At 46.6% G+C, this 18,909-nt stretch overlaps 1 protein-coding gene across 5 annotated transcripts in view; it reads right to left on the reverse strand.

The window, feature by feature from the left end:
• The window catches only part of LOC110524898 (ras-related protein Rab-6B), a 178,433-nt gene that overhangs the window by 38,362 nt on the left and 121,162 nt on the right, over window positions 1-18,909 (reverse strand). For all 5 annotated transcript variants that reach the window (XM_090233558.1, XM_036982647.2, XM_036982599.2 and 2 more), the window contains exons 6-7: window positions 10,066-10,159; window positions 3,665-3,731 (exon numbers count right to left, since the gene is read on the reverse strand). In XM_090233558.1, coding sequence (XP_090089684.1) covers window positions 3,665-3,731; window positions 10,066-10,159 — 161 coding nt within the window. The remainder of the gene's footprint in view (window positions 1-3,664; window positions 3,732-10,065; window positions 10,160-18,909) is intronic.

Genomic DNA, 18,909 nt, shown 5'->3' on the forward strand with positions numbered 1-18,909 from the left:
TGAAGGGGCTGGTGTAGGGGACTGGTGTAGGGGACTGGTGTAGGGGACTGATGAAGGGGACTGGTGTAGGGGACTGATGAAGGGGCTGGTGTAGGGGACTGGTGTAGGGGACTGATGAAGGGGCTGGTGTAGGGGACTGGTGTAGGGGACTGGTGTAGGGGACTGATGAAGGGGACTGGTGTAGGGGACTGATGAAGGGGACTGGTGTAGGGGCTGACGGAGGGGACTGGTATAGGGGCTGACGGAGGGGACTGGTGTAGGGGTCTGGTGTAGGGGACTGATGTAGGGGACTGGTGTAGGGGACTGATGTAGGGGACTGGTGTAGGGGACTGATGTAGGGGACTGGTGTAGGGGACTGATGAAGGGGACTGGTGTAGGGGCTGACGGAGGGGACTGGTATAGGGGCTGACGGAGGGGACTGGTGTAGGGGACTGGTGTAGGGGACTGATGAAGGGGCTGGTGTAGGGGACTGATGTAGGGGACTGATGTAGGGGAATGATGTAGGGGACTGATGTAGGGGACTGATGTCCTTTCCCTGCCTGATGTAGGGGACTGATGTAGGGGACTGTGCTTAAGGGGCTGATGTAGGGGGCTGATGTAGGGGGCTGATGTAGGGGACTGATGTAGGGGACTGATATCAGTCCCCTACATCAGGCAGGGAAAGGACGTAGGGGACTGATGTAGGGGACTGATGTAGGGGACTGATGTCCTTTCCCTGCCTGATGTAGGGGACTGCTGTAGGGGACTGATGTAGGGGACTGATGTCCTTTCCCTGCCTGATGTAGGGGACTGCTGTAGGGGACTGATGTAGGGGACTGATGTCCTTTCCCTGCCTGATGTAGGGGACTGCTGTAGGGGACTGATGTAGGGGACTGATGTCCTTTCCCTGCCTGATGTAGGGGACTGCTGTAGGGGACTGATGTAGGGGACTGATGTAGGGGACTGATGTCCTTTCCCTGCCTGATGTAGGGGACTGCTGTAGGGGACTGCTGTAGGGGACTGATGTAGGGGACTGATGTCCTTTCCCTGCCTGATGTAGGGGACTGCTGTAGGGGACTGATGTAGGGGACTGATGTAGGGGACTGATGTCCTTTCCCTGCCTGATGTAGGGGACTGCTGTAGGGGACTGCTGTAGGGGACTGATGTCCTTTCCCTGCCTGATGTAGGGGACTGCTGTAGGGGACTGCTGTAGGGGACTGATGTAGGGGACTGATGTAGGGGACTGATGTCCTTTCCCTGCCTGATGTAGGGGACTGATGTAGGGGACTGATGTAGGGGACTGATGTAGGGGACTGATGTCCTTTCCCTGCCTGATGTAGGGGACTGCTGTAGGGGTCTGAATCCTAAATGCCACCCTCTTCCCTTGATAGTGCACTACTTTGGACCAGGGCCCATAGTGCACTATAAAGGGTTTAGGGTGCCATTTGGGATGCAGACCCAGCAGCACGCTGCCGTGACTTCACTGATGACTGATGGCGGACGATTCCTGTCACTACATTAAATCACACAGCCCAGCCGAGACGAGGTGAGACGAAGCCACTTCCCGAACCCCAGCAGCTGCCGACATCCTCACCCTGTCAACACGACCACACAGAGCCTGTCAGGCCCCACAGCTCAAACACAGCTAGCCATCTAGTAGCGTGTCACGCAGCAAGCTCATCTAATTGGACGAGGACCAGAAGAACACAGAGTTAGAGCTCCACCACTGTTCAGAGTGTATTTCTGGAGAACCTTGGGCTTCAGACAGGAGACCAGAGAGGTTCACTGCCAATGACTGGAACGAACTACAAAAAATCTCTGAAACTGTAAACACTTATCTCCCTCACTAGCTTTAAGAACCAGCTGTCAGAGCAGCTCACAGATTACTGCACCTGTACATAGCCCATCTGGAGACTTTTATCTCCCTCACCAACTTCAAACATCTGCTATCTGAGCAGCTAACCGATCGCTGCAGCTGTACATAGTCTATTGGTAAATAGCCCACCCATTTTCACCTACCTCATCCCCATACTGTTTTTATTTATTTATTTTTCTGCTCTTTTGCACACCAATATCTCTATCTCTACCTTTACATAACCATCTGATCATTTATCACTCCAGTGTTAATCTGCATAATTGTAATTATTTGCCTACCTTCTCATGCCTTTTGCACACAATGTATATATAGACTCCCCTTTTTTCTACTGTGTTATTGACTTGTTAATTGTTTACTCCATGTGTAACTCTGTGTTGTCTGTTCACACTGCTATGCCTTATCTTGGCCAGGTCGCAGTTGCAAATGAGAACTTGTTCTCAACTAGCCTACCTGGTTAAATAAAGGTGAAATAAAAATAAAAAAATAAAACATCTATAATTTAGGCCAAACAGCTACCTCTTTCCCTACTGTATTTATTTATTTATTTTGCTCCTTTGCACCCCATTATTTCTATCTCTACTTTGCACAGTCTTCCATTGCAAATCTACCATTCCAGTGTTTTACTTGCTATATTGTATTTACCCTTATCTCACCTCATTTGCTCACATTGTATATAGACTTATTTTTCTACTGTATTATTGACTGTATGTTTGTTTTACTCCATGTGTAACTCTGTGTCGTTGTATGTGTCAAACTGCGTTGCTTTATCTTGGCCAGGTCGCAATTGTAAATGAGAACTTGTTCTCAACTTGCCTACCTGGTTAAATAAAGGTGAAATAAAATAATTTTAAAAAGTACGGAGAGGTTTGAGAAAAAGGCCAAGTACTAAGGTTAACCTAGTTGAAACAATATGTTTTTTCCTGAGCCTGACAATCTTTTTCATTCAGGACACTTAGTCCATGTTGCTCAGTCAGTTAGTAGAGCATGAGTCTGTTAAATGACTCACTACTGTAAGTCTCTCTGGATAAGAGAGTCTGCTAAATGACTCACTACTGTAAGTCTCTCCGGATAAGAGAGTCTGTTAAATGACTCTCTACTGTAAGTCTCTCCGGATAAGAGAGTCTGTTAAATTACTCTCTACTGTAAGTCTCTCTGGATAAGAGAGTCTGCTAAATGACTCACTACTGTAAGTCTCTCTGGATAAGAGAGTCTGCTAAATGACTCACTACTGTAAGTCTCTCTGGATAAGAGAGTCTGCTAAATGACTCACTACTGTAAGTCTCTCTGGATAAGAGAGTCTGCTAAATGACTCACTACTGTAAGACTCTCTAGAGAGGTGAGACGAAGCTACTTCCCGAACCCCAGCAGCGCCTACATCTGCACCCTGTCAACCCGACCACACAGAGCCTGTCAGGCTCCACAGCTCAAACACAGCTAGCCGTCTAAGAGAGTCTGCTAAATGACAAAAATGTCAATGTAATATTTACAGAGTCTGATTGTAGTAATTTACTGTATTAATGTTACCTTGTAAACAGGACCATGTTCCGGTCGGTCTCAGAGAACAACATTTGATTCAGAGTGAATCTCCTCAGTAAAGACTAGGTGGCTGTTCCTAAAGTACTTACAATCTTACACACATTCTTCCCCAACCTGACCAACAAATATGGTAAATAGGATATGTTCTCAGGCAAAATAAAAACAATCATTTTAAACCTGTTTTTAAAACCTTTTCAACGCAGTCAGAACTGCTAAATAAACCATTACTGTTACCTTGAGTTGAGCTGAGGCCTAAGTGCAGTAAAAGGATACTTCCCTCCTTGCTTGTCTCCTGCATGCTCTCCATCCCAGGAAGGGCAGCCGCCACACGCCTAAACAGCTGGAGAGAGAGAGGGACAGGGAAAGGGGGAGGGAGAGGCAGAGGGAGAGGGAGAGGGGGAGGGAGAGGCAGAGGGGGAGGGAGAGGCAGAGGGAGAGGGAGATGCAGAGGCAGAGGCAGAGGCAGAGGCAGAGGCAGAGGGAGAGGCAGAAGGAGAGGGAGAGGGAGAGGGAGAGGGAGAGGGAAAGGGAGAGGGAGAGGGAGAGAGGGAGAGCGAGAGAGAGAGGGAGAGGGAGAGGGAGTGGGAGAGGGGGAGGAAGAGAGGGGAGGAAGAGGGGGAGGGAGAGAGGGAGAGGAAGAGAGGGGGAGTGGGAGTGGGAGAGAGAGTGGGAGAGGGAGTGGGAGAGGGAGTGGGAGAGGGAGAGAGGGGGAGGGAGAAGAGGGAGAGGGAGAGGGAGAGGGAGAGGGACAGAGAGAGGGAGAGAGAGAGAGAGAGAGGGAGAGGGAGAGGAAGAGGGGGAGGAAGAGGGGGAGGAAGAGGGGGAGGAAGAGGGGGAGGAAGAGAGGGGGAGGGAGAGAGGGAGAGGGAGTGGGAGAGAGAGAGAGGGAGAGGGAGTGGGAGAGGGAGAGAGGGGGAGGGAGAGAGGGGGAGGGAGAGAGGGAGAGGAGGAGAGGGAGAGGGAGAGGGAGAGGGAGAGAGAGAGAGGGAGAGGGAGAGGGAGAGGGAGAGAGAGAGAGAGAGAGAGAGGGAGAGGAAGAGGGGGAGGAAGAGGGGGAGGAAGAGAGGGGGAGGGAGAGAGGGGGAGGGAGAGAGGGAGAGGGAGTGGGAGAGAGAGAGAGGGAGAGGGAGAGAGGGAGAGGGGGAGGGAGAGAGAGAGGGAGAGGGAGAGGAAGAGGGGGAGGAAGAGGGGGAGGAAGAGAGGGGGAGGGAGAGAGGGGGAGGGAGAGAGGGAGAGGGAGTGGGAGAGAGAGAGAGGGAGAGGGAGAGAGGGAGAGGGGGAGGGAGAGAGAGAGGGAGAGGCAGAGGCAGAGGCGGAGGGAGAGGGAGAGGGGGAGGGGGAGGGGGAGGGAGAGGGGAGAGAATCAGAACACTGTGACTCATATACGCTCCCCAATAGAGAGAGTGTGTCTCATCTATCCACCCTCTTCACCTGTGGACCCAATCAACTCGCTCAGACAGGAAGCTACCAGCATGCACTGGGGCCAGGGTTAGGCAGAAAGCACGCACACAGTCAGTCAGTCACACTGGACGGATGGTTGGAGGACAGCCAGGTTGACATACCCTCTCTGTGGTGCCATTCTGGGGACTACTGCCAGTCCAATTACAGAGAAACATAGTACAGGAGGAAGAGGGATGGATCATCGCATTCTATTTCCTATTTCCTATTTCTATTGGACCTTTATGAAAACCAGGGTCTCATTCACTAGGGAGCGCTGCATATACAATTCATCAGACAAAAATCTATTTCCAAAATCAAATCAAGATACAATGAAATTAAAAATACATTTAAAAAAAAATACAAGCACGACAGAATATTCCAGAAATACATTCCTCAATAAGAATGTCCCCAATCAAGATGTTAAATCTTACGAGCAGCACCAGAACATGTAGAGTTAACCAACCCTGAGAACCAACCGTGTCATATTTTTATGCTAAAACAACAAAATTATGTAAATTGCGGTTTCAAGACAAGTGTTTCTCAACGGTGCTGAGCTGAACTGAACTCCCAGGCCCATTGACACCAGGGTCTCATTCTCAAGTGTTTCTCAACGGTGCTGAGCTGAACTGAACTCCCAGGCCCATTGACACCAGGGTCTCATTCTCAAGTGTTTCTCAACGGTGCTGAGCTGAACTGAACTCCCAGGCCCATTGACACCAGGGTCTCATTCTCAAGTGTTTCTCAACAGTGCTGAGGTCTAAATGTCCAGGTCTAAATGTCCACCTGGTCTAAATGTCCACCTGGTCTAAATGTCCACCTGGTCTAAATGTCCACCCAGTCTAAATGTCCAGGTCTAAATGTCCACCCGGTCTAAATGTCCACCCGGTCTAAATGTCCACCTGGTCTAAATGTCCACCTGGTCTAAATGTCCACCTGGTCTAAATGTCCACCTGGTCTAAATGTCCACCTGGTCTAAATGGGGTAGAGAACTGAAGAGCCCTTTGAGCTCAAAAGTAGTGCACTATGCAGGGAATAGGGCTCTGGTCTATAGTAGTGCACTATATAGGGAATAGGGATCTGGTCTAAAGTAGTGCACTATGCAGGGAATAGGGCTCTGGTCTATAGTAGTGCACTATATAGGGAATAGGGATCTGGTCTAAAGTAGTGCACTATGCAGGGAATAGGGCTCTGGTCTAAAGTAGTGCACTATGCAGGGAATAGGGCTCTGGTCTAAAGTAGTGCACTATATAGGGAATAGGGCTCTGGTCTAAAGTAGTGCACCATATAGGGGAATAGGGCTCTGGTCTAAAGTAGTGCACCATATATAGGAATAGGGCTCTGGTCTAAAGTAGTGCACTATGCAGGGAATAGGGCTCTGGTCTAAAGTAGTGCACTATGCAGGGAATAGGGCTCTGGTCTAAAGTAGTGCACTATGCAGGGAATAGGGCTCTGGTCTAAAGTAGTGCACTATATAGGGGAATAGGGCTCTGGTATAAAGTAGTGCACTATATAGGGAATAGGGCTCTGGTCTAAAGTAGTGCACTATATAGGGAATAGGGCTCTGGTCTAAAGTAGTGCACTATATAGGGAATAGGGCTCTGGTCTATAGTAGTGCACTACAGTGCCTTGTGAAAGTATTCGGCCCCCTTGAACTTTGCGACCTTTTGCCACATTTCAGGCTTCAAACATAAAGATATAAAACTGTATTTTTTTGTGAAGAATCAACAACAAGTGGGACACAATCATGAAGTGGAACGACATTTATTGGATATTTCAAACTTTTTTAACAAATCAAAAACTGAAAAATTTGCCGTGCAAAATTATTCAGCCCCCTTAAGTTAATACTTTGTAGCGCCACCTTTTGCTGCGATTACAGCTGTAAGTTGCTTGGGGTATGTCTCTATCAGTTTTGCACATCGAGAGACTGAATTGTTTTCCCATTCCTCCTTGCAAAACAGCTCGAGCTCAGTGAGGTTGGATGGAGAGCATTTGTGAACAGCAGTTTTCAGTTCTTTCCACAGATTCTCGATTGGATTCAGGTCTGGACTTTGACTTGGCCATTCTAACACCTGGATATGTTTATTTTTGAACCATTCCATTGTAGATTTTGCTTTATGTTTTGGATCATTGTCTTGTTGGAAGACAAATCTCCGTCCCAGTCTCAGGTCGTTTGCAGACTCCATCAGGTTTTCTTCCAGAATGGTCCTGTATTTGGCTCCATCCATCTTCCCATCAATTTTAACCATCTTCCCTGTCCCTGCTGAAGAAAAGCAGGCCCAAACCATGATGCTGCCACCACCATGTTTGACAGTGGGTATGGTGTGTTCAGGGTGATGAGCTGTGTTGCTTTTACGCCAAACATAACGTTTTGCATTGTTGCCAAAAAAGTTAAATTTTGGTTTCATCTGACCAGAGCACCTTCTTCCACATGTTTGGTGTGTCTCCCAGGTGGCTTGTGGCAAACTTTAAACAACACTTTTATGGATATCTTTAAGAAATGGCTTTCTTCTTGCCACTCTTCCATAAAGGCCAGATTTGTGCAATATACGACTGATTGTTGTCCTATGGACAGAGTCTCCCACCTCAGCTGTAGATCTCTGCAGTTCATCCAGAGTGATCATGGGCCTCTTGGCTGCATCTCTGATCAGTCTTCTCCTTGTATGAGCTGAAAGTTTAGAGGGACGGCCAGGTCTTGGTAGATTTGCAGTGGTCTGATACTCCTTCCATTTCAATATTATCGCTTGCACAGTGCTCCTTGGGATGTTTAAAGCTTGGGAAATCTTTTTGTATCCAAATCCGGCTTTAAACTTCTTCACAACAGTATCTCGGACCTGCCTGGTGTGTTCCTTGTTCTTCATGATGCTCTCTGCGCTTTTAACAGACTTCTGAGACTATCATAGTGCAGGTGCATTTATACAGAGACTTGATTACACACAGGTGGATTGTATTTATCATCATTAGTCATTTAGGTCAACATTGGATCATTCAGAGATCCTCACTGAACTTCTGGAGAGAGTTTGCTGCACTGAAAGTAAAGGGGCTGAATCATTTTGCACGCCCAATTTTTCAGTTTTTGATTTGTTAAAAAAGTTTGAAATATCCAATAAATGTCGTTCCACTTCATGATTGTGTCCCACTTGTTGTTGATTCTTCACAAAAAAATACAGTTTTATATCTTTATGTTTGAAGCCTGAAATGTGGCAAAAGGTCACAAAGTTCAAGGGGGCCGAATACTTTCGCAAGGCACTGTATATAGGGGAATAGGGTTCTGGTCTATAGTAGTGTACTATATAGGGAATAGGGTTCTGGTCTATAGTAGTGTACTATATAGGGAATAGGGTTCTGGTCTATAGTAGTGTACTATATAGGGAATAGGGTTCTGGTCTATAGTAGTGTACTATATAAGGAATAGGGTGCCATTGGGGACATACAACATAATGTTTCCCAGTAACAACAACGTTTTCCAGTAAGTTCTCTCTCTCTCCCTCCCTCCCTCCCTCCCTCCCTCCCTCCCTCCCTCCCTCCCTCCCTCTCTCCCTCCCTCTCTCCCCCTCCCTCCCTCTCTCCCCCTCCCTCCCTCTCTCCCTCCCTCCCTCCCTCTCTCCCTCCCTCCCTCCCTCTCCCCCTCCCTCCCCCTCCCTCCCTCCCTCCCTCTCTCTCTCCCTCCCTCATAGTTAATAAAGGGTTTTATAAAGACAAGCTAACAGTATACTGTGTCTGTGAAGGGAACCACGTTGTCACCCAGCACTGAGGCAAACACATGACCCATTGTTCTGCATTACTTTAGGACCACTAATGGAACAAAGGGACCAGAGCATAACTGATCAAACAAAGAGGATAAACACCCCACTGTCAACCCTGCTGGCTCGCCTGTGTCATTCATAGACCATTGGTACAACCTTGTACAATTGATACTAATTGATATCAGGCAGTGGTCGTCTCTCTCTCAACCCAGCGCTCTCGATCTCACTTCTTGCTCTCTCTGACTTCCTGCAGTTAGTGGTAATAGACCTGATTCCAACCAAAGCCCATTTCTATATTCGATTACAAACACTTTACACTAGTCACTGTTAATTACTCATAAATCAAAGGACAAGTGAGTCGTGGGAAAAATGACTCAGTCGTGCCCTCTGCCACGGAACCGTTTCCTGTCAACACTGACAGTGACAGATATAATCAGTATATGTGTATTCATGCAGAAATACGACACAGAGATGTAGTGTTGTCAACACTCAGAGGGACTGAGCCACTGAAAGAAAATTATACAGACATGCAGATTCACGGCTGTAGCCTGTCTTGGCGCTGGTCTCAATAAACACTAACCTGTTTGACGTTGTAATCTGTCTTGGCGCTGGTCTCAATAAACACTAACCTGTTTGACGTTGTAGCCTGTCTTGGCGCTGGTCTCAATAAACACTAACCTGTTTGACGTTGTTGCCTGGATTGGCGCTCGTCTCAATAAACACTAACCTGTTTGACGTTGTAGCCTGTCTTGACGCTGGTCTCAATAAACACTAACCTGTTTGACGTTGTAATCTGTCTTGGCGCTTGTCTCAATAAACACTAACCTGTTTGACGTTGTAGCGCTGGTCTCAATAAACACTAAACTGTTTGACGTTGTAGCCTGTCTTGGCGCTGGTCTCAATAAACACTAACCTGTTTGACGTTGTTGCCTGTCTTGGCGCTGGTCTCAATAAACACTAACCTGTTTGACGTTGTTATCTGTCTTGACGCTGGTCTCAATAAACACTAACCTGTTTGACGTTGTAGCCTGTCTTGGCGCTGGTCTCAATAAACACTAACCTGTTTGACGTTGTTGCCTGTCTTGGCGCTGGTCTCAATAAACACTAACCTGTTTGACGTTGTTGCCTGTCTTGGCGCTGGTCTCAATAAACACTAACCTGTTTGACGTTGTAATCTGTCTTGGCGCTTGTCTCAATAAACACTAACCTGTTTGACGTTGTAGCGCTGGTCTCAATAAACACTAAACTGTTTGACGTTGTAGCCTGTCTTGGCGCTGGTCTCAATAAACACTAACATGTTTGACGTTGTTGGCTGTCTTGGCGCTGGTCTCAATAAACACTAACCTGTTTGACGTTGTAGCCTGTCTTGGCGCTGGTCTCAATAAACACTAACATGTTTGACGTTGTTGGCTGTCTTGGCGCTGGTCTCAATAAACACTAACCTGTTTGACGTTGTTATCTGTCTTGACGCTGGTCTCAATAAACACTAACCTGTTTGACGTTGTAGCCTGTCTTGGCGCTGGTCTCAATAAACATGACGCTGAGCTCCTTGGCCCGCTGTTCTCCTTCTTCTATGGTGATCTGCCTGGGAGGGGAGAGGACAGGAATCCACATCAAACCACTGACTGAAGAACATCTTAAATAAGCAGTGACCCAGGGGAAAAAAAACAGTTGATTACTTTATTTTGCACATCAAAATCATTTTTCCACGTTGATTCAACGTCACATTTGCTTTTTTGTTTATGATGTAACGTTGATTCAACCAGTTTGTTCCCAATGGTGAGGTACTGTAGTCTACAGACTACAACAAGCCACAGCCAGCAGCACTGTCTACCAGCACTCACCTAACAGCACATCTAACATCGTTCATTAAGCTATGGTGAAGCTGATTGATGGTGTTGTGGCCCGAAAAATGTATTAATTACTGCCCGTTACTATGAAATGTTGTTGATGCATGAGTTCCTGGGAAAGTGAGAAAGGAAGAGTGTCAGGTCCACAGAATGGAAGGAGGGGTCCACAGAATGGAAGGAGGGGTCTACAGAATGGAAGGAGGGGTCCACAGAATGGAAGGAGGGGTCTACAGAATGGAAGGAGGGGTCCACAGAATGGAAGGAGGGGTCCACAGAATGGAAGGAGGGGTCTACAGAATGGAAGGAGGGGTCCACAGAATGGAAGGAGGGGTCCACAGAATGGAAGGAGGGGTCCACAGAATGGAAGGAGGGGTCCACAGAATGGAAGGAGGGGTCCACAGAATGGAAGGAGGGGTCCACAGAATGGAAGGAGGGGTCCACAGAATGGAAGGAGGGGTCTACAGAATGGAAGGAGGGGTCTACAGAATGGAAGGAGGGGTCTACAGAATGGAAGGAGGGGTCCACAGAATGGAAGGAGGGGTCTACAGAATGGAAGGAGGGGTCCACAGAATGAAAGGAGGGGTCCACAGAATGGAAGGAGGGGTCTACAGAATGGAAGGAGGGGTCTACAGAATGGAAGGAGGGGTCTACAGAATGGAAGGAGGGGTCCACAGAATGGAAGGAGGGGTCTACAGAATGGAAGGAGGGGTCCACAGAATGGAAGGACAGTGAGAGTGACAGGTCTACAGTTGAATATTAGCGGGCTGGCTAAAGCGTTTACAAATGATGATTACATTTGCCTTGGCCCTGTCAGAGAACACCTAGTAAAGTCAAACAGTATGGCGAGGAGACTACAGCGTCCTTCTAGGCTGACTACACAACCCAACCAGCCCAGAGAAAAAGACATTGAAAAGACCTTGAAAAAACGTCAAAAATATGTGTTTTTGGATGAAAAGATAGACCAGAGGAAAGAGTGCGTCCTACTGGCCCTCCAACACCATCTGGTCTTCCATCCAGGGACTGACCAGGACCAACCCTGCTTAGCTTCAGAAGCAAGCCAGCAGTGGTTTGCAGGGTGGTATGCTGCTGGCCAGGGTGGTATGCTGCTGGCCAGGGTGGTATGCTGCTGGCCAGGGTGGTATGCTGCTGGCCAGAGTGGTATGCTGCTGGCCAGGGTGGTATGCTGCTGGCATATAAACACAGTGGGTTTAGCTACCAGTCTGGGCTGGATGGTCTGTGATATAAACACAGTGGGTTTAGCTACCAGTCTGGGCTGGCTGGTCTGTGATATAAACACAGTGGGTTTAGCTACCAGTCTGGGCTGGATGGTCTGTGATATAAACACAGTGGGTTTAGCTACCAGTCTGGGCTGGATGGTCTGTGATTTAAACACAGTGGGTTTAGCTACCAGTCTGGGCTGGATGGTCTGTGATATAAACACAGTGGGTTTAGCTACCAGTCTGGCCTGACTGGTCTGTGATTTAAACACAGTGGGTTTAGCTACCAGTCTGGGCTGGATGGTCTGTGATTTAAACACAGTGGGTTTAGCTACCAGTCTGGGCTGGCTGGTCTGTGATATAAACACAGTGGGTTTAGCTACCAGTCTGGGCTGGCTGGTCTGTGATTTAAACACAGTGGGTTTAGCAGCAAAGCACCCCCACAACATGATGTTGCCACCCCCGTGCTTCACGGTTGGGATGGTGTTCTTCGACTTACAAGCCCCCCCCCTTTTCCTCCAAACGTAACGATGGTCATTATGGCCAAACAGTTCTATTTTTGTTTCATCAGACCAGAGGACATTTCTCCAAAAAGTACGATCTTTGTCCCCATGTGCAGTTGCAAACCATAGTCTGGCTTTTTTAGGGCGGTTTTGGAGCAGAGGCTTCTTCCTTGCTGAGCAGCCTTTCAGGTTATGTCGATATAGGACTCGTTTTCCTGTGGATATAGATACTTTGGTACCTGTTTCCTCCAGCATCTTCACAAGGTCCTTTGCTGTTGTTCTGGGATTGATATGCACTTTTCGCACCAAAGTATCTCTAGGAGACAGAACGCGTCTCCTTCCTGAGTGGTATGACAGCTGCGTGGTCCCATGGTGTTTATACTTGCTTACTATTGTTTGTACAGATGAATGTAGTACCTTCAGGCGTTTGGAAATTGCTCCCAAGGATGAACCAGACTTGTGGAGGTCTACAATTATTTTTCTGAGGTCTTGGCTGATCTCTTTTCATTTTCCCATGATGTCAAGCAAAGAAGCACTGAGTTTGAATGTAGGCCTTGAAATACATCCTCAGGTACACCTCCAATTCAAATCAAATCAATCAAATTTATTTTATATAGCCCTTCGTACATCAGCTGATATCTCAAAGTGCTGTACAGAAACCCAGCCTAAAACCCCAAACAGCAAGCAATGCAGGTGAAGAAGCACGGTGGCTAGGAAAAACTCCCTAGAAAGGCCAAAACCTAGGAAGAAACCTAGAGAGGAACCAGGCTATGTGGGGTGGCCAGTCCTCTTCTGGCTGTGCCGGGTGGAGATTATAACAAAACATGGTCAAGATGTTCAAATGTTCATAAATGACCAGCATGGTCGAATAATAATAAGGCAGAATAGTTGAAACTGGAGCAGCAGCACAGTCAGGTGGACTGGGGACAGCAAGGAGTCATCATGTCAGGTATTCCTGGGGCATGGTCCTAGGGCTCAGGTCCTCCGAGAGAGAGAAAGAAAGAGAGAATTAGAGAGAGCATATGTGGGATGGCCAGTCCTCTTCTGGCTGTGCCGGGTGGAGATTATAACAGAACATGGCCAAGATGTTCAAATGTTCATAAATGATCAGCATGGTCGAATAATAATAAGGCAGAACAGTTGAAACTGGAGCAGCAGCACAGCCAGGTGGACTGGGGACAGCAAGGAGTCATCATGTCAGGTAGTCCTGGGGCATGGTCCTAGGGCTCAGGTCCTCCGAGAGAGAGAAAGAGAGAAGGAGAGAATTAGAGAACGCACACTTAGATTCACACAGGACACCGAATAGGACAGGAGAAGTACTCCAGATATAACAAACTGACCCTAGCCCCCCGACACATAAACTACTGCAGCATAAATACTGGAGGCTGAGACAGGAGGGGTCAGGAGACACTGTGGCCCACTCCGAGGACACCCCCGGACAGGGCCAAACAGGAAGGATATAACCCCACCCACTTTGCCAAAGCACAGCCCCCACACCACTAGAGGGATATCTTCAACCACCAACTTACCATCCTGAGACAAGGCTGAGTATAGCCCACAAAGACCTCCGCCACGGCACAACTTAAGGGGGGGGGGGGGCGCCAACCCAGACAGGATGACCACATCAGTGACTCAACCCACTCAGGTGACGCACCTCCTCCAGGGACGGCATGAGAGAGCCCCAGTAAAGCCAGTGACTCAGCCCCTGTAATAGGGTTAGAGGCAGAGAATCCCAGTGGAAAGAGGGGAACCGGCCAGGCAGAGACAGCAAGGGTGGTTCGTTGCTCCAGAGCCTTTCCGTTCACCCTCCCACTCCTGGGCCAGACTACACTCAATCATATGACCCACTGAAGAGATGAGTCTTCAGTAGAGACTTAAAGGTTGAGACCGAGTTTGCGTCTCTGACATGGGTAGGCAGACCGTTCCATAAAAATGGAGCTTTATAGGAGAAAGCCCTGCCTCCAGCTGTTTGCTTAAAAATTCTAGGGACAATTAGGAGGCCTGCGTCTTGTGACCGTAGCGTACGTGTAGGTATGTACGGCAGGACCAAATCAGAGAGATAGATAGGAGCAAGCCCATGTAATGCTTTGTAGGTTAGCAGTAAAACCTTGAAATCAGCCCTTGCTTTGACAGGAAGCCAGTGTAGAGAGGCTAGCACTGGAGTAATATGATCAAATTTTTTGGTTCTAGTCAGGATTCTAGCAGCCGTATTTAGCACTAACTGAAGTTTATTCAGTGCTTTATCCGGGTAGCCGGAAAGTAGAGCATTGCAGTAGTCTAACCTGGAAGTGACAAAAGCATGGATTAATTTTTCTGCATCATTTTTGGACAGAAAGTTCCTGATTTTTGCAATGTTTCGTAGATGGAAAAAAGCTGTCCTTGAAATGGTCTTGATATGTTCTTCAAAAGAGAGATCAGGGTCCAGAGTAACGCCGAGGTCCTTCACAGTTTTATTTGAGACGACTGTACAACCATTAAGATTAATTGTCAGATTCAACAGAAGATCTCTTTGTTTCTTGGGACCTAGAACAAGCATCTCTGTTTTGTCCGAGTTTAAAAGTAGAAAGTTTGCAGCCATCCACTTCCTTATGTCTGAAACACATTCTTCTAGCAAGGGCAATTTTGGGGCTTCACCATGTTTAATTGAAATGTACAGCTGTGTGTCATCTGCATAGCAGTGAAAGTTAACATTATGTTTTCGAATAACATCCCCAAGAGGTAAAATATATAGTGAAAACAAAAGTGGTCCTAAAACGGAACCTTGAGGAACACCGAAATTTACAGTTGATTTGTCAGAGGACAGACCATTCACAGAGACAAACTGATATCTTTCCGACAGATAAGATCTAAACCAGGCCAGAACTTGTCCGTGTAGACCAATTTGGGTTTCCAATCTCTCCAAAAGAATGTGGTGATCGATGGTATCAAAAGCAGCACTAAGGTCTAGGAGCACGAGGACAGATGCAGAGCCTCGGTCCGATGCCATTAAAATGTCATTTACCACCTTCACAAGTGCCGTCTCAGTGCTATGATGGGGTCTAAAACCAGACTGAAGCATTTCGTATACATTGTTTGTCTTCAGGAAGGCAGTGAGTTGTTGCGCAACAGCCTTTTCTAAAATTTTTGAGAGGAATGGAAGATTCGATATAGGCCGATAGTTTTTTATATTTTCTGGGTCAAGGTTTGGCTTTTTCAAGAGAGGCTTTATTACTGCCACTTTTAATGAGTTTGGTACACATCCGGTGGATAGAGAGCCGTTTATTATGTTCAACATAGTAGGGCCAAGCACAGGAAGCAGCTCTTTCAGTAGTTTAGTTGGAATAGGGTCCAGTATGCAGCTTGAAGGTTTAGAGGCCATGATTATTTTCATCATTGTGTCAAGAGATATAGTACTAAAACACTTCAGTGTCTCTCTTGATCCTAGGTCCTGGCAGAGTTGTGCAGACTCAGGACAACTGAGCTTTGAAGGAATACGCAGATTTAAGGAAGAGTCCGTAATTTGCTTTCTAATAATCATAATCTTTTCCTCAAAGAAGTTCATGAATTTATCACTGCTAAAGTGAAAGTCATCCTCTCTTGGGGAATGCTGCTTTTTAGTTAGCTTTGCGACAGTATCAAAAAGGAATTTCGGATTGTTCTTATTTTCCTCAATTAAGTTAGAAAAATAGGATGATCGAGCAGCAGTAAGGGCTCTTCGGTACTGCACAGTACTGTCTTTCCAAGCTAGTCGGAAGACTTCCAGTTTGGTGTGGCGCCATTTCCGTTCCAATTTTCTGGAAGCTTGCTTCAGAGCTCGGGTATTTTCTGTGTACCAGGGAGCTAGTTTCTTATGAGAAATGTTTTTAGTTTTTAGGGGTGCAACTGCATCTAGGGTATTGCGCAAGGTTAAGTTGAGTTCCTCAGTTAGGTGGTTAACTGATTTTTGTCCTCTGGCGTCCTTGGGTAGGCAGAAGGAGTCTGGAAGGACATCAAGGAATCTTTGTGTTGTCTGTGAATTTATAGCACGACTTTTGATGATCCTTGGTTGGGGTCTGAGCAGATTATTTGTTGCAATTGCAAACGTAATAAAATGGTGGTCCGATAGTCCAGGATTATGAGGAAAAACATTAAGATCCACAACATTTATTCCATGGGACAAAACTAGGTCCAGCGTATGACTGTGACAGTGAGTGGGTCCAGAGACATGTTGGACAAAACCCACTGAGTCGATGATGGCTCCGAAAGCCTTTTGGAGTGGGTCTGTGGACTTTTCCATGTGAATATTAAAGTCACCAAAGATTAGAATATTATCCGCTATGACTACAAGGTCCGATAGGAATTCAGGGAACTCAGTGAGGAACGCTGTATATGGCCCAGGAGGCCTGTAAACAGTAGCTATAAAAAGTGATTGAGTAGGCTGCATAGATTTCATGACTAGAAGCTCAAAAGACGAAAACGTCATTTTTTTTTTTGTAAATTGAAATTTGCTATCGTAAATGTTAGCAACACCTCCGCCTTTGCGGGATGCACGGGGGATATGGTCACTAGTGTAGCCAGGAGGTGAGGCCTCATTTAACACAGTAAATTCATCAGGCTTAAGCCATGTTTCAGTCAGGCCAATCACATCAAGATTATGATCAGTGATTAGTTCATTGACTATAATTGCCTTTGAAGTAAGGGATCTAACATTAAGTAGCCCTATTTTGAGATGTGAGGTATCATGATCTCTTTCAATAATGACAGGAATGGAGGTGGTCTTTATCCTAGTGAGATTTCTAAGGCGAACACCGCCATGTTTAGTTTTGCCCAACCTAGGTCGAGGCACAGACACGGTCTCAATGGTGATAGCTGAGCTGACTACACTGACTGTGCTAGTGGCAGACTCCACTATGCTGGCAGGCTGGCTAACAATTGAATCAAATGATGTCAATTAGCCTATCAGAAGCTTCTAAAGGCATGACATCATTTTCTGGAATTTTCCAAGCTGTTTAAAGGCACAGTCAACTTAGTGATTGTAAACTTCTGACCCACTGGAATTGTGATACAGTGAATTATAAGTGAAATAATCCGTCTGTAAACAATTGTTGGAAAAATTACTTGTGTCGTGCACAAAGTAGATGCCCTAACCGACTTGCCAAAACTATAGTTTGTTAACAAGACATTTGTAGAGTGGTTGAAAAGCGAGTTTTGATGACTCCAATTCAAGTGTATGTAAACTTCCCACTTCAACTGTATATATTTGTCATGAGACATAGGACTAGCTTGGCTTGGCAGGTCCACTGCATACAGAAGAAGAAGAAGAAGAACAATAACAAGAACAAGAATCTACAGTAGCATTATAATTATCACCGTGCCAACCCCCCCCCCCCCCAGCTTTCTAGACACCCCCACCAGTCCTGACAGGCAGCTCTCTACCCATAAACCCCATCCTACCAGTCCTGACAGGCAGCTCTCTACCCATAAACCCCATCCCACCAGTGCTGACAGGCAGCTCTCTACCCATAAACCCCATCCCACCCAGTCCTGACAGGCAGCTCTCTACCCATAAACCCCATCCCACCCAGTCCTGACAGGCAGCTCTCTACCCATAAACCCCATCCCACCAGTCCTGACAGGCAGCTCTCTACCCATAAACCCCACCCCACCCAGTCCTGACAGGCAGCTCTCTACCCATAAACCCCATCCCACCCAGTCCTGACAGGCAGCTCTCTACCCATAAACCCCATCCCACCAGTCCTGACAGGCAGCTCTATACCCATAAACCCCATCCCACCAGTCCTGACAGGCAGCTCTCTACCCATAAACCCCATCCCACCAGTGCAGCCAGAGTCCCAGAGATCCAACACAGAAGATTCATTACTAGCATCCTAGACTAGTCCACGTTGTCACTGTACCCCTCAGACACACAGAGACAGTCCCCACAAAATGAGGTGGAAACTGAGCTGCACTTCCTAACCTCCTGTCCAACGTATGACCATATTAGAGATACATATTTCCCTCAGATTTCCCAGATCCACAAAGAATTCGAAAACAAATCAAATTTTGATAAACTCCCATATCTACTGGGGGAAATTCCACAGTGTGCCATCACAGCAGCAAGATTTGTGACCTGTTGCCACAAGAAAAGGGCAACCAGTGAAGAACAAACACCATTGTAAATACAACCCATATTTATGCTTATTTATTTTCCCTTGTGTTCTTTAACCATTTGTACATTGTTACAACACTGTATATGCACACATATATATATATATATATGTATAATATGACATTTGTAATGTCTTTATTGTTATGACATTTCTGTATGTGTAATGTTTACTGTTCATTTTTATTGTTTATTTCACTTTTGTATATTATCTACCTCACTTGCTTTGGCAATGTTAACACATGTTTCCCATGCCAATAAAGCCCCTTGAATTGAATTGAAATGACAGAGGATACTAACTCAGTCAGTCAGTCAGTCAACTTCTCTCCCTGTTAGAGTTCTGGTTCTTCTCTCAAGAACCACTGCGTGTTTGGCTGACCTAAGGAACATCGTCATACATCTTTGTCTTTTTTGAATGCTTTGTCAGGGTTCTGATTTCCAAAAGCAAAAGGACAAATAAATCAACAAAATTAAGGATCAGACTGTAACAAATGCTGAGTTTTCATGACGCAGACAGAGCACTCTGCATCCTGTCTTTCTGTCAGAGGGAGGACATCAAGCTATCACTCACACGTTCAGTAGTATTACTATTTGGTGAGGTCAAAGCCACACAGACTAATGTTAATGTCCCAATGTGAATG

Source organism: Oncorhynchus mykiss, chromosome 1 (assembly GCF_057628025.1).
Source record: "Oncorhynchus mykiss isolate SJ-2025 chromosome 1, ASM5762802v1, whole genome shotgun sequence".
In the NCBI taxonomy this organism is placed as follows: Eukaryota; Metazoa; Chordata; class Actinopteri; order Salmoniformes; family Salmonidae; genus Oncorhynchus; species Oncorhynchus mykiss.